This window comes from Schistocerca cancellata, chromosome 11 (assembly GCF_023864275.1).
Source record: "Schistocerca cancellata isolate TAMUIC-IGC-003103 chromosome 11, iqSchCanc2.1, whole genome shotgun sequence".
In the NCBI taxonomy this organism is placed as follows: Eukaryota; Metazoa; Arthropoda; class Insecta; order Orthoptera; family Acrididae; genus Schistocerca; species Schistocerca cancellata.
Genome location: NC_064636.1, coordinates 56,249,219 through 56,265,569, shown reverse-complemented (window position 1 = coordinate 56,265,569; position 16,351 = coordinate 56,249,219). Strand labels below are relative to the sequence as shown.

Below are 16,351 nucleotides of genomic sequence, written 5' to 3'. Positions count from 1 at the left end.
CAGTAGAAGAGAAAGATAACATCTTTATCTTTTACCCTTCTCAATGGGAGGACTCCTCCATTCCTATTACTGATTGTCAGATCCTGTACGTATTTACATTACTGCCTTTTCCCACACGATACACAAACAGAGATGACGTACCTCCTTTTCGTGGCCCTGGTGGTACATATAGTACAGCTTGCGACAGTCGTAGGCACGGGCCAGGCTCTGTTTCAGGAAGTGTTTCCTGAAGACAGGATACCACGTCTCTCGGATGAACTCGAAGTCCACGTCGATCTTTGTCCGCTGCAGGTTCTTGCGCACAGCTGCCAACTCGTCGTACGACAGCGACGGCGAGTGTTTCTGAAAACGTTTGGAGACCGATTATGTTTGTTGTCTTTGGTATCCTCGTATTATAATTCACATTAATGTCTGCCACCAAAATTAATAAGAGCTGCAACAGAACCAGGTGGGACCATCGTACTTGCTCTTAAACCACTCTTGACATTAGTGTAAGTCAGATCTTGTTTTGTTAAGAGCACATACATGATAATCACTCAAAATAGCTTATTTCTTATTCGTGCCTTTTTCAGTGAAATTTGTTATTCACTGGATATTTTTAAGACTAATGATGATAGTAGCATAGGGTGCTTATAAATGAATATTGGGGTTTTAACACTTTATAATATTTATTATATTAAACTTACAGTTATAAATGATATGTCAAATGAAAGAGTAACTCAAACAGTTTTACCAAGAACCTTATAAATGTTCAATGTGAGCACCATTTGTCACACGGCACACATCAAGTCTATAGCCGACTTCACCCAAACGTTGATACGTGTGTCTTCAGTGATTGTAGCAACAGCTGCTTCAATCTGCTTTCTTAATTCAGGGAGGTCTGCTCGTAGCGGAGGCAAGTACACACTATCCTCGACGAGGACCCCAAACGAATAAATCGCACAGCGTTAGGTCGCGTGGAGGCCGTGCAAAGCAAGCCCTGTCATTCGGCCCCTTGTGGGCTATCCAGCGCTTGGGTACAGTGAAGTTCAACCAATCGGGTACTTTGCTATGCCAGTGAGGTGCTCACTGGTGCCAAAAACAACTGTTTTGGTTGCTCTTTCATTTGACATATCATTTATAACTGTAAGTTTAATGTATTAAATATTATAAAACATTAAAACCCTGATATTCATTTAAAAACACCCTGTACATCTGGATACTTTGGAAATATTTTATTTGAAAGATTATTCATAACGCACAAAAAAGGCACCTGGAGGTGAAATTTTCAGATAGCAAATATCTGTTTGTATCTAAAGTAGTATAGTTCATCTAAAAGTCCTCATTCTCCTTTCCCCCCCCCCCCCCCCCCCCCCAACAAACATTTTACTTTTTCGAAAAAATTTTGAAATACTTCACAATCTAGAATGTTACAATGTTAAATACTGATATTATCCTAGTATGGAACGTATTAATCAGCTACACGAGTTCCTTAAATCGGGCCCTGAATGAAATCCATTCTGTCTAAAATCTTACCCACCACACCTGAATGGCTTTTCATTCCCCTCCTCATCTCCACAATATTCTTGTCAGACCCTATGCTCCTTTTGTGCCCATCTCTCTACCCTACGGCTTCTACCCCTGTGACTGTCCCCGCTGCAAGACTTGCCCTATGCACCACTATCGATAGCAGACCTGTAACTGGCAGGACATATACTATCAAAGGGAGAGCCAACCTGTGAAATGAGATGTCATACAACAGCTGTTATGTAAATGCTGTTTGGACTTTTGCATCGGCGTGACTAACACCAAATTATCAATTGAGATGAATGGGCATAGGCAGTGGGTGTATACTGGCAACACACAATATCCTGCTGCAGAGCACGCTCTACAACATGACAATCGTGACCTCGGTGCCTGTTTCACAACACGCGCCATCCGGATTCATTCCCCAGACACCAGTTTCTCAGAACTCCACAGGTGGGAACCAGCACTACAACACGTCCTCGGTTCACGAAACCTACCTGGCCTTAATTTACATTAATTTCTTCTGTCTCAGCATTTCTTCACAGTAACCACTATTTTCTACACTTTGCTTTAGTTTTGTACATCGTCCTTTGTCTTACCCGTCCATCTTTTACTGACCCCCTCCCATCTCTGTTACATACAATGCACTTAGCTTTTCACTCTTATTAGCTCATGCACGATGTTTAAGCAATAATATCTGTCTTGCATATTACCCTGTCTTAGGCCTTTAAGCTAGCAGGTTTTCAAATCTCGTCTGCTGCAGTTCCCAACAATCAGTCTTTCCTTCTCATCCCGTGTGGCAAGTCTCCCCTGACCCGCGGATCTGGGTAACTTACCCAGAATTTTTTCCTAGACCTCTCCAGTCCTTTTACTTCACGCCTCTTCCTTTCCCCTCAACCCTCCTGCCTGAAGGAGGAATCACTGGCTCCAAAAGCTCGCCTAATTACAGTCCTCTTTTAAGTGTCTGTTCTGCCGCCGCTTGGTGAGTGGGTTTCTTATCTATCCAATTAAATCAAATCAATCCTTTTCATAATATTGTCATTATTCCATCCTGGATTTTACACTGTTTGAATATGGACACATCAACAGATGAAAACCTCAGATCAAATACAAGAAAAAGAACTAGAGACACATCACAAAAACGAAAGTGAGAGCAGTAAGAACAATAATTCCTGCTGAAACACTTGGGCCCAACACGGGAAGATCTTCAGCCATCGCTGTTATGTGAACCAATAATATTATCGAGCGAAATAACTTTCACTGGTAATGACAGTTCCAAAACATTTTCCTAAATCTGCATCAATGGTTCACGCGAACTGTCTGATATTGCAATGTAAACGAGACCAAATTGATGACATAACAATAATATTAATCAGTATGTATGAACAATGCCTATCAGAATAATGAAACATGATCTTTTGCAAATCATTCTCTTTTTACTGTGTTCAACACCTAAGTGAATTACAAACTTTACGTGAGAGAAATCCTATTTTATATTCTCCTTTATAGGTAACTAGCCAATTTATATTGGACTCATTCTTTTATTGCTATAAAGAAAAGTAATTGCAATGTCATTTTGTTTTTATTTTATTGCTATGAGGGGAATTCAATAAGTAAAACAACATAATTTTTTTTCTAGAAGCATGTTGATTTTACTCAGGATTCCAATACACCACATTATTCCCCCTCATTTGGCGACAGAAGCCCTAGTTTCCAACATAAACTCTGTCGAATGTGATGGCGTTCTGCCACCTTACTGGGAGCGCCTGTATTCCTCTACTGGTAGATGTCACAGCCAACATCTCACTTCATCAATAACCTGCCCACGAACTGCTCCCTGCAGAGTGCATCCCCCATTGAGCCAGAATGGTGGAAGTCTGAAAGTGCGAGATCTGGGCCACACAGTGGTCGAGGAAGAACAGTCGGACGAAGTTTTACGGGTTCCTCTCGGGTGCTCAGACTCGTGTGGCCTCGCGTTGTCGTGGAGAAGAAGTTAGTTTTAATTTTTGTGGTGACGAACGTGCAGAAGTCATTTCGCCTCGCGTTGTCGTGGAGAAGAAGTTAGTTTTAATTTTTGTGGTGACGAACGTGCAGAAGTCATTTCCTCAACCTCCTGAGGGCAGCACAATACACTTCAGAGTTGATTGTTGCACTGTGAGGGGGGACAGCAAACAGAACAACTCCTTCAGAGACCTAGAAGACTGTCACAATGACTTTACAGGGTGAAGATGTGGCTCTGAACTTTTTCTTCGGAGGAGAGGTGTCGTAACATCACCCCGTGGACTGCCGTTTTCTTTCCCGTTCGAACTGACGGTCCACATTTTGTTGCCTGCGACAATGTTTGACACAAAATCGTCACTAGCAGCCTCGTAACACTGAGCAATTCTACACAGAGGTACCGTGTTGTTCTTTATGTTCTCCTGTTAGGCACCGAGGAACCCAGCACGCAGACAGCTCCGAGTACTCGACTGGTGGACAGGTGTGTCAGCACTGCCGACAGAGACGTCTAGTTGTGCAGTGAGGTGTTTGACTGTGATCTGTCGATCACCTCGAATGATTAGATTAGATAAGATTAGATTTACTTTCATTCCAATTGATCCGTAGTGAGCAGGTCCTCCAGGATGTAGAACATGTCAGAAAAACAACAATACATGACAAATATTTACAACTCAAACAAATAAGCTAATGTGCCATTCCAAAGGTCCCAAGTGGAATGGTCGTCATTTTTAACGAACGCTATATGAAAGAATCATTTTACAAACACTAATGCACTGAACTTAAAATAAAAAAAGTTTTTTTTATTTATAAGGTAATAAACATGTAATAGAACTACTATAATACTTATTTACAATGAACACATCACTGCACTGAAATTGTGCAGAAGTTGTATTGTACTTACACTTACACTTACACTTACACACACACACACACACACACACACACACACACACACACACACACACACACACACACTAATCAGTTGGTTCTACTGAGAAATTCATCAATGGAGTAGAAGGAGTTGGCCACCAATAAATCCTTTAGGCTTCTCTTAAACTGAATTTCATTGGTTGTTAAGCTTTTTATGGCTGCTGGCAAGTTATTGAAAATGTGTGTTCCTGAATAATGCACACTTTTTTGTATAAGACTAAGTGACTTTAAATCCTTGTGAAGATTATTCGTATTTCTAGTATTGATTCCATGAATCAAGCTGTTGGTTTGAAAAAGTGATATATTTTTAATGACAAATTTCATTAAAGAATAAATATATTGGGAAGCAGTAGTTAGTATCCCTAGTTCCCTATACAGGCTTCTGCAGGATGTTCTCGAGTTCACACCACATATAGATCTTACTGCCATTTCTGTGCCTGGAAAACTTTAGCTTGGCTTGATGAATTACCCCAAAAAATAATCCCATATGACATTATGGAATGAAAGTAAGCATAGTATGCCAGCTTTTGCATTTTTATATCCCCTATGTCTGACACAATTCGCATTGCAAGTAGAGATTTGTTAAGACGCGTCAGCAGTTCTGTGGTGTGCTACTCCCAGTTGAATTTATTATCAAGCCGTAATTCCAAGAATTTAGCACTGCCCACCTCTTCTATCTGCTTGTCATCGTATGTTAGGCATATACTCGTGGGACACCCCTTACAAGTTCTGAACTGCATGTAGTGTGTTTTTTCAAAGTTTAGTGACAAAGAATTGGCTAGGAACCAGTGATTAATGTCCACAAATATTTTATTAACTAACCTTTTTAAGATTACTCTTGATTTGATAATTATTGCAATGTTTGTATCACTGGCAAACAAAACGAACTTGGCATCTGGTAATGCTACTGATGAAAGGTCATTGATATACGCAAGAAAAAGTACGGGCCCTAAAACGGAACCTTGTGGGACCCCACATATAATTAGTTCCCAGTTGGATGATGCCTGATAGCTTGATACATGTCTCTTTCCTAATAACACCCTTTGTTTCCTGTCAGAGATATAATATTTGAACCATTTTGCAGCATTTCCTGTTACACTATAATATTCTAATTTACTTAAAAGGATATTGTGATTTACACAGTCAAATGCCTTTGATAGATCACAAAATATATCAGTTGTCTGGAATTTTTTGTCTAATGAATTAAGCACATTTCCACTGTCAGTGTAGATAGTCTTCTCAATATCAGAATATGAGAATGTCCTCACATTTTAACACTGCAGGTGTCACACCTGTGTGCAGGCGGCCGGCATGCGGGATATCGGACAGAGTGTGCTGCTCTTCTTTGGATCTTCTATATTTCCTTTACCAATCCTATCTAGTACAGATCCTATACTGATGAGCAATATTCAAGTATTGGTCAAACAACCATTCTGCAAGTTACTTTCCTGAGGATTCTTTCAATGAATCTCAATCTGACATCTGCAGTACTAGTGATTAATTACACATTCGTTGTTCCACTCTAAATTGCTCCGTACGCATACTCCCATATGTTTTGCGGAAGTAACTGCTTCCTGTGATTATTCTACAATTACACTGTCAAACAATATTGGGTCTTTCTGTATACATACACAAAATACGTGACATTTGTTTATGTTGGGAGTCAGTTGCCACACACTAATCTAAATATCAATCCTCAGCAGACCTTCCTGTATTTCCCTATAATTTTCTAGCACTACGACTTCTCTCTATACAATAGCATCACTTGCAAAAATCTTCAAGCACCTTCCGATGTTGTTTACTGTATCACTTAAATGTATTGTGAAAAGTAACACGGAGTACATTTGAAATCACTTTTACATTTGAAGGCTTCTCTCCACTGAGAATACCAGGTTGTCTTCTGTTTGCTAGCAACACTGTCCAGTCCTATCACACAGGTCACCTGATATTCCGTATGCTCATTTTTGTTCCTTAGGTGGCAATGAGGAACTGTATTGAATGTCTTACAGAAGGCACGGAACAGAGTATATACAGGGTGTTACAAAAAGGTACGGCCAAACTTTCAGGAAACATTCCTCACACACAAAGAAAGAAAATATGTTACGTGGACATGTGTCCGGAAACGCTTATTTTCCACATTAGAGCTCATTTTATTACTTCTCTTCAAATCACATTAATCATGGAATGGAAGCACACAGCAACAGAACGTACCAGCGTGACTTCAAACACTCTGTTACAGGAAATGTTCAAAATGTCCTCCGTTAGCGAGGATACGTGCATCCACCCTCCGTCGCACGGAATCCCTGATGCGCTGATACAGCCCTGGAGAATGGTGTATTGTATCACAGCCGTCCACAATACGAGCACGAAGAGTCTCTACATTTGATACCGGGGTTGCGTAGACAAGAGCTTTCAAATGCCCCCATAAATGAAAGTCAAGAGGGTTGAGGTCAGGAGAGCGTGGAGGCTACGGAATTGGTCCGCCTCTACCAATCCGTCGGTCACCGAATCTGTTGTTGAGAAGCGTACAAACACTTCGACTGAAATGTGCAGGAGCTCCATCGTGCATGAACCACATGTTGTGTTGTACTTTTAAAGGCACATGTTCTAGCAGCACAGGTGGAGTATCCCGTATGAAATCATGATAACGTGCTCCATTGAGCGTAGGTGGAAGAACATGGGGCCCAATCGAGACATCACCAACAATGCCTGCCCAAATGTTCACAGAAAATCTGTGTTGATGACGTGATTGCACAATTGCGTGCGGATTCTCGCCAATTGGGCCAACTGGCGGTGAATCGAGGAAGTACAGTACATACTGACGAAACTAAAATGAGCTCAAACATGGAAATAAGCGTTTCCAGTCACATGTCCACATAACATGATCTGAAAGTTTGGCTGTACTTTTTTGTAACACCCGGTATATCTGGGGACCAGTATCTACCACCTTCTGGGTCTCACAGACGAAGAGAGTGAACTGGGTTTCACACAGTTATTGTTTTCAGAACCTGTGTCAACTCCTAAAGAGGTGAGTTTTGGTCTCCAGAAATGTCCTAATACATAAGCATAAACATGTTCCAAAATTCTACAACAGACTAATGATAGTTTTTTTGCATTTGTTCAGTGTCCATTGTCGAAAATAACAGGCTCTGCGCTTTTTTCCAATCGGGCAGAAACACTCCACTCCTCCAAAGATCTACGGTAGACTGTCGCTAGAAGAGGGGCAAGTTTGTCCACGTACTAAACGTAGAATTTTACTGGTGTCACCTAAGGTCTAGTGGCCTTTCCTATGTTGAAAGGCTTGAATTGCTTTTCTGTCCCACGGTCACTTATTTCAATATTTGCCAATACATCATTTGTACAACGATTTAAAGTAGGAACTATAATGCGATCTTCCTCTTTGAAACATTTTTGGAAAAAGACATTTAAAATTTCAGCGTTTTCTGTATCGTCGTCCATTTTGATGCCGACACGATCACAGAATATCTGGACAGATGGGTTCAATCTGTTTACTGATTTAATGTAAGATCAAAACTTCTCAGGACTTTCTATCCAGCTTGTACACAAAATATTAATTTTGAATTCGTTGAACACATAAGCAGGCTCATAAGAACGGAGGACTGTGTACTAGTGCTTGAGAAAACAGTACGGTTCACCATCTCTACTACACAGACATAATATACTAACAGATTAAACAAGAAATCGTACACAAGGAAATTTTGAAAAATTTGCAGAACTTTCCCTGAAGTGTGACTCCAATTAGTCAATGCTCCATATTTGTGTGTTTCATCTGTGTGCCACTAACTGACACAAGGAATCAGATAACCTACTGTGTATGCAGCCAAGGAAGGCGCAGTACAGTACAGGACTCACGAGATACAATCTGTCGAGAAATCGTGGACGCTTTGGCACAGGTGTTCGTGAGTGAGACAGATATCAGTGGCTTGTAATCTGTGTCCAGAAATGTGGCTGATGTCTAGTGGATACAATCTTCCTTTCTGTGTATCTATGCAAATTTCATCTTGCAAATAAACCAGTTAAACTTGGTGCTTCCATAGTGCTGGATATTATAGATGTCAGCTGTTAAATCTTTTTTACACTCCCTGAAAAACAGAAGGTGCAACATCGAGAAGAGGAGGAGGAAACACAACAAAACTTTACAAGTTGAAAGAGCATTTGATGTTATTTCCGAGATGCAGATCACATAAAATTTACAGTAAATTCTGTAGCCTGAGCCCACGCATCAGTACAACACTACAGCCCCTGTGGCCTGCATCGTGCACCGATTCGGTCGGGAAGGGTGTCGTAAAGCCGTCACATCCTTTCCCGATGCAAGCTGGCCCCCAACAGTTGTAACTGCTCCTCGACATCCCAGACACTGGTGCTATTGGGGACAAATCTGGGGATCTCACTGGCTGCCGGAGAACCTCTACATCAAACTGATATTTCACAGAGGCGTGTTACAATTGTGGTCCAACACTATACTGTTGACAAATAGCATTACAATACTGTCACACGAGAGGTAACGTGTGAGAATATAGGATGTCCGAGACGTGCCTCTGCACCGTCAAAGCTCCCACAATTACTAACAGCCGTGACTCGCGATCGTACCCGATGGCTCCCCACATCGTGACGCCACGGATAACACTGACGATTCTCCAATAGGTTGAAGAATGGGACCTCTCGCCAGATCGCTGTCATACTTGCCAATATTGGTTACCTGAAGCAGTGAAGAATCACAATTCATTACTAAACACATATGATGCTATTTGTCAGCAGTCTGTGCTTCCTGTTCACAGTACCACTGGAAACACACCCTTTCGCGTTGTTGTGTTAATGGCAGCCTATGTGTGGGACTATAATTCACTAGTCGGCTGTTCCTTGAGTTCAACCGATGGGACAGGACGACACACAACGTTGCGAGGAATCCAATACTTTTTTCTCAGATGGCAGGCACGGACGTGTAGGAGTTATGGTGTATTTTGTGCACAATCTTCCCTTTTGGCAGTCACACGGAATCTCGACTACGACTGTGCCTGCCGTCACGTTCCCGTGAGTCCACCGATGGACTACTGTCACATCCAAATGCCCCCAAATCCGGATATTGCAGGACCGAAGCACACAACAAACTTTAAGTTCTGTATTGGCATCGCTAGTTCCTCAATTCTGTTACTATATTCCGATTTCCTGTAAGATACTGCCTCAGAGCCTTTATTTCACTGTGTCTGTGCCAAACTACAGAACAGAAAAAAGGACTACTCGTGACAAACGAGTCACAGCACAGCAATAGTACACCATTAGGTTGACTTGACACGTGCAGTGGACTGAGACACGAAAGTCATTTGTGCAAAAGGGTCTCTACCTCACAGTGTCTGCAGGTGGTTTTCCAACCAGAATAAGTGCTGGCTGTGACGGAGATGTTCAATCCGGTCACAAATGCAGTCAGACAGCATGCAGAGATTTAGATTCTAGAGAACGTGTCGTCAAGGGACCAAATGTAAATTTTGTCCAAAGTCCAGAAACACCACACCAACCCGGTTTCCGATATCCACTACACTGTGGATACCGTGTGCCGAAAGCGAGGGTCGGATCTCGCGAGACAGAGGTTTTCAGGTGCTGCCCCCTTTCTGTGGGGGAGGCTCCCCACTGCCTGTGGTGTTACGTACTGCTCCAGAAGAGTAAAGTGCATCCCTACATATACTTAACAATGTTGCATTTACTAGTTTATTTGCTCGTGGAGAACCAAAATGAAGGACGAGGCATGCCTTCGAGACGCGAATGTAATTGCAATAACTTTGTGATAGGAAATACTCACGCAGGTACGATATAGAAGCCTTGTGAATGGCTGGCTTTCTTTGGAGAATTGGGTCATCCTTGGAATAAACACAGCAAAAGAGGATAATGACTATATTTATATCAAAACAAAAAAAATTAGGAATTGGGTTGTCATTTTGAATCCTCGATGCTATGTGAAAGGAACTTAATCCGAAAAGGAATACTGCAATTCAAGCTGATGCCACCTGAAGGATACTGGATATGTTTGTGGACAATATAAAGCATATTCCTCCAAAGGGTCATCAGGTGCATATTCTCTGATGTTTTGGCAGATATTTCGAATTTCATTTTTGTAGTGTATAGTAAGTCAGAGTCAGACGAAACAAATACTGTTCATCATCACATCTTTCACCAATGCCAAGTGACAATGCAAACTGTTTATCTGTTTCCCACTACAAAGAAAATTATTTTAAAAATGGAAACTTCACACGAAAGATCCAAAATTCTAGCAGGATATTTGTTTCAGCGGTATGCAGCACGGTTAACACAGATAGTAAAACAAATGATAAGAAGAATTACAGTCGTGACTGAGTACGCTGCTGCAATGCGGCGAGTGTGGCCACGGGGCAGGATGGCGATGTCACTGCTGGAGTACTGCTTATTCTTTCTGTTTTACTATCTCCACTAAAACAAATATCCCACTAGACTAATTTGGAATATCTCTGTTGAATGGCTGTTTAAATTCTGCTTTAAAAATAATTTTGTTTGTAATGGGAAACAAATGGACTCTTTGCATCGATATCGGGTGTCGCACGAAAGATGTGACAAGTGTTATTCGTTTAGACTGGCTCCTGCTACACACTGTAGCGGGACTTCGAACTTCGCCGTGCTACACTCGTTCCCTCAGATATAAATTATACCGTCACAGCTGTATGAGCACTCAATGGCAGAGAAAATATGTAAGAAAAGGAAAGTACTAAAATTGTAAATTTTTTTTGTTATCTATCCGTTTTTTTGTCTCTCGAGAGCTGAAGCTTAATGCAGACGTAAAAACTTATTAGCTAGTCTTGGTCTGATTAAGACGAAAAACAACTTATTGATGTGCAGACGTATTGTGGAAATTTGTACGAAATTCAGAGGATGGAAGCAGCAACATAAAATACATTGCATTTAATCTCAAGACGATTTTGATTTGTATAAATTAGTGATTCCTGGACGATTGCAAGATTTCGGAGCAGCTGCTACTTTTCACGCACAAACGAAGTAGGATATTTTTTAAGACCTGGACGCCGCACAAAAGAAGGCATGTTAACATGGTAAAGGATGAACTCTTATCTACGCCATTTCCCCCTGTTAATCACGTTTTGTTATTCTCTTTTTTTTTTTTTTTTTTTTTTTTTCCAAATAATTTTTGTAGTGGAAATTGGTTTGACTTTTGCTCAGAAATGACACAAGGACGATCCCAACAATAGCTTTTCCAAATCACAAAGTCCAATAATTTTTCTGTAATATGAAGTTCGACTCGCATTTCATTATTTCCCTTTTACGCGGTCATTAACGATTTTAAAAAACCCCTTTTATTTATGATTTCTTCCCACATTTTCAACCTTTTTCTTTTCTTTTATTCTCTTTTTCTTTTTTATTAACCACTACAACACTGCAAAAGTGAAATTGCAAATATGTGGTGAAACATCAGAGAAAATGCTCCTGACAACTCCTAAGGGGGACACCCTGTACGTACGAGAAAAATGTTCGAATACTTATTGAAGCAGAGCACAAATGACACATCCCTCCAGCAAGAATAGTTCTTTCGAGAAAAGTAGTCTCGTATTGCTGCATTCGAGACAACAGTCAACTAAGAAGAAGAATATAAATTCCCCACTGAATCCAAAAGTCCAACAGGGAACGCTACAAGCACGGGCACAGCCCCCAGGGTACACTCACGTGGTCGCTGTAGAGGATCTTGTCCAGCTCGGTCTTGACTGCCGACCGCAGGGCCTGGTCCGCCGTCTGGTAGTTCCAGTACACCCACCGCTCGTAGAAGCCCGGGCCCAGCATCTCCTTCAGGATCTTGTCTGTGGACTGGATAGAAAAGGCAACACGTTCAGAGACAGCTGGACATACGTCCCCGGGCAATACGCACGGTCGAATCGTCAGGATGCCGAAAGAGTCGGCCGTGCAGAGTCGGCACTCACTAGAGTTCCTAATCTCTACCGTGGAGTCTCGTTAGCCCATTTTTGGAGGGACCACATACTGTGAACTTCACGAGTGGAAACATGTACTACCAAAAAAATGCTTCAGGGTGTCTACATGGACAAGGAAAAATAATTCCCAGATTTCCCGGTTGAAAATACACTTTCTCCCGGGTGAAAATACACTTTTCCCGTGTTAAGTGACAGAATACTTTTTCTCGGCACATATCAATCCTTTTACGGTTTATGGTTTTATACACCGGCGTAGAATTTCCCGGCACTTTAGAAAATGAAACTCAGGAGAAAAAACACTTTTTTGGAAAGATCTTTGATGTGCAGCAACATATACACTGCATATCTCCGTGTTACAAAGGTATAAATTTGAATTCCACCAAGCACCGCATGTTACTTTCCAGAGCATTAAAATCGAGATTGCGACGCGCTTTTGTAAGCCAGTCACAGCTCGTGTCACCTGATCTTGCCAGCTGATGGCAGCATTTGACACGTGATGTAGCAAGATCACTCTTAAGTAGCGCGAACACACAAATAAGAAAAATTAATGGCTTCAATTAATATACAATTGTTGCTACAAGAAAAGCAAAGCTATCACATATAGTATTGGTCTCTAAGATTAATAAGCTGCAAGAGAAGCTAAGCTTCCACATATATTGTCGATCTCTTTTTCGCGTCATACATCACATAAATGTGCCAGTAAAATTTTTTAATAATGACGTAAATGTCTGATCTTCTGGGCTTGAAATTCTTCAAATGGTCATCCCCAAAGAGTTGATTTTTAAACGAGAGTCAAACGCTCTGCGATTTAAGAAATTCGTCGTACACTCTCTCACATAGTGTATCTTGCATAAAAGGAAATTTACTTTGAAAGAAATGCTTTTCAAAGCAATATTCGCAATATTTTTCCGTGACCTATTAGAAAGGTACGTTTTAGCAGTTGGCAGAGAGCGCCAGATAACGGGCATCACTGCACTCGTGCAGCTACGATGACACAGGAAGCCGGCATGTTCGTACGTGTGAAACATTAAAAGATCTTCCATTAAAACGAATCTAATGTAAACAGCTGTCACGTCACGCTCATTGGAGGCAATTTGTCGTTAAGAAGCACTGCACAGTCTTTCTAAAACCTTTGACACACTTTGCTGTTGGCAGATGCTTGTATGAGCACTGTGTTTTGTTGTTGTATACGGCGCATTTTCTCTGCGACTTAAGTTTTATTTTCGTTTTTTTCTCTCGTTCATGTTTTGTTGCTGCAGTATTATTCTGCAGAAGCAGGATACAGTAAATTTTTTTGTTAGAGTATTGGTTCTAACCAGTCAAAATCACAAAAATTTAACTGAAAACTAAAACAATGACAAATTCCCGGAACTCAAAAAGATTCCCGAATTGGCAACAATACAATTTTTTCATTAATTGTGGATTTGGGGTGATCTCAAAATTACACATTACTATACGAGAAACGAGAATGTGTTTAATATGATGACACTGCCTATATCCTATATGCCGGATGTGTACACTTCTGGGAGAGCAAAGCATCTAGTGCCCACAATACCAACCTGTCGTGTGACGATTGTATTTTTCCATGAAGTGAGACTGAGCTGCACTGACGTTACAACTAAGTATAATTAAGATATGATGAAATTTGAAGTTTTTACTATGACAAGTAAAGCAACTGGAAGTAACTTTAAAAGATTAAGAAAACCAATCTACAAGAAAGGATCCTGCCTAACCTCCACCAGAAAGAATACAAGTGAGTACCTTAAAAATGCCACATTCTTTGAGCAGGTGGCACTCTTTACTGACTCTGGAAATGTGACAAGTCGACGCATCTTGTAAACGCACATAAAGACCGATAAAAGCACTAGGTCTACACGTAACTGACTGACGATACTCTTCTCGGTTACCCACTTTGATAATGTCATCATCTCGACACAATATTTCTGCCATCTCGAGGAGAGTAGGCTGACGAACAATCTCGCCACAACTGACAGAGCCGACAGAACTGGTGGCTGCTCTATACGACGCGGCCAGCCCACTGTGCCTGTGCACGAAGTAGTGCTGCTGCCCTCGAGCCCGAGTGAACCGGTAGTGTTCCGGTGCAAGAAGTAGGCAAAAAGGATACATCGCTAGCACAACGCTAAATAAAAGAATCCACTGGTACAAATGAAGACCACTGTCAATTAATATCAGATAAAATTGGATTCCACGTCTTATTTAAAGGTAAACACTTATCCCGATTAATAATGCACGGTGGCACACGAAAAACTGTCACCTACCGTTCTGAAGCTGCTACGACTACATTTTGTTTCGTCAGTATTTCTTTATTACCTAATTATTACACGTTTATCTATCTGTCACTATATCTGCTCACGGTGAGCAATAATTTGTGTGTAACTGACAAGCTGTCTGTACTTGGGGCCAGTTTTCTGTACGTCACCCTGTATTAACAGTTAATCAAATTTTCTTTAGAACACATTCCTAATAGTGTCCGTCCCTGGTAGCTGAGTGGTCAGCATGATGGAATGTCAATCCTAAGGGCCCGGGTTCGATTCCCGGCTGGATCAGAGATTTTTTCTCTGCTCAGGGACTGGGTGTTGTGTTGTCCTAATCATCATCATTTCATCCCCATCGACGCGCAGGTCGCCGAAGTGGCGTCAACTCAAAAGACCTGCACCAGGCGAAAGGTCTACCCGATGGGAGGCCCTAGCCACACGACATTTCATTTCATTTTCATTCCTAATAGTGGGAAGCAGGTGCGAACATTTGCATTTCATTATACATCGTCTTATGTCCCTTATTAAGATAGTGTTTTGCCAATGCAGATTTTTCTGGCTGGAGCAAACCAGAGTGAGAATAGTGTTCTACAGATCAGCCCTGAATAGTATGTATAGTTTGGCCAATATAAACCATTCCACAATTACAACGCCATTTGTAGACTCTCTGTTTTCTCAGTCCCAAGTCATCCTTTACCGATCCGAGAAGGGCTGTAATCTCAGCCAGTGGCATAAATACACTTTTGATGTCATATATTTTTAACATTCTTGAAATTTTTGAGGATAAACTCCTAGCAAAAGGTAAAAAAGCAACAGAATTACAAGTATCCTCTGATGGTTTCCCTAGTGGTCTGAACTGAAGAGAATATCATATCCATAATGTTATAAAACAACTTTAAGATAGTCTAATTTCTGTATCAAATTTTCTGTGACAGAAAAAGGCTATCTTCAACGAAGTCCACAAGACCGGCGTGCGTCGGTGTGGTGGATGACAGCTGGTCCCATGAAGACAACAATCAGTATGTGTAAGTTTACGATATATGTTAAGCTCCGAAGTCCCACTGTCATTTCTGTGAACCAAAACCTCAACAAAAGAAAGTCTGCCATCTTTTTTAACTTTCATTGTAAATTTGATGGATGGATACAATTAAAATGATCTAAAAAATGATTTGAAGCATCAATCCCATGGGGCTAAACAATAACAGTATAAACAACACTCCTTCAAAAACAGGTGGTTTTAAGAAACGAAGTCTTAAAGAGGGACATAAAACGTATAATGAGACGAAAATGTTCTCTCCTGGTACCCACCACCAGGAATGTGTTCTAATGGAATCTATTGAATTTGATTACCTGATAATACAGCATGGTGCACGAAACGAGTGCCCCAAGTATAGACTGCTTGCCAGTTATGCACGAACTGTTGCCCACCACAAGCAGAGATGCTGAGTCGCAATAAGCACAATAAAAAGATTCACACAATTAAAGCTTTCGGCCACTAAGGCTTTTGTCAGCAGTAGACACACACACACACACACACACACACACACAAATGAAAGTTGCACACACGTCTGCAGTCTCAGAGAGCTGAGACCACACTGCGAACAGCAGCACCGGTGCATGGTGGGAGTGGCGACTGGGTGGGGGTAAGGAGGAGGCTGGGGC

At 41.3% G+C, this 16,351-nt stretch overlaps 1 protein-coding gene across 3 annotated transcripts in view; it reads right to left on the bottom strand.

Moving 5' to 3' along the window:
• LOC126108596 (dynamin-like 120 kDa protein, mitochondrial) overlaps window positions 1–16,351 on the bottom strand; it is a 203,482-nt gene that overhangs the window by 15,328 nt on the left and 171,803 nt on the right. For all 3 annotated transcript variants that reach the window (XM_049913895.1, XM_049913896.1, XM_049913897.1), the window contains 2 exons: window positions 12,154–12,291; window positions 142–342 (listed from right to left, as the gene is read on the bottom strand). In XM_049913895.1, coding sequence (XP_049769852.1) covers window positions 142–342; window positions 12,154–12,291 — 339 coding nt within the window. The remainder of the gene's footprint in view (window positions 1–141; window positions 343–12,153; window positions 12,292–16,351) is intronic.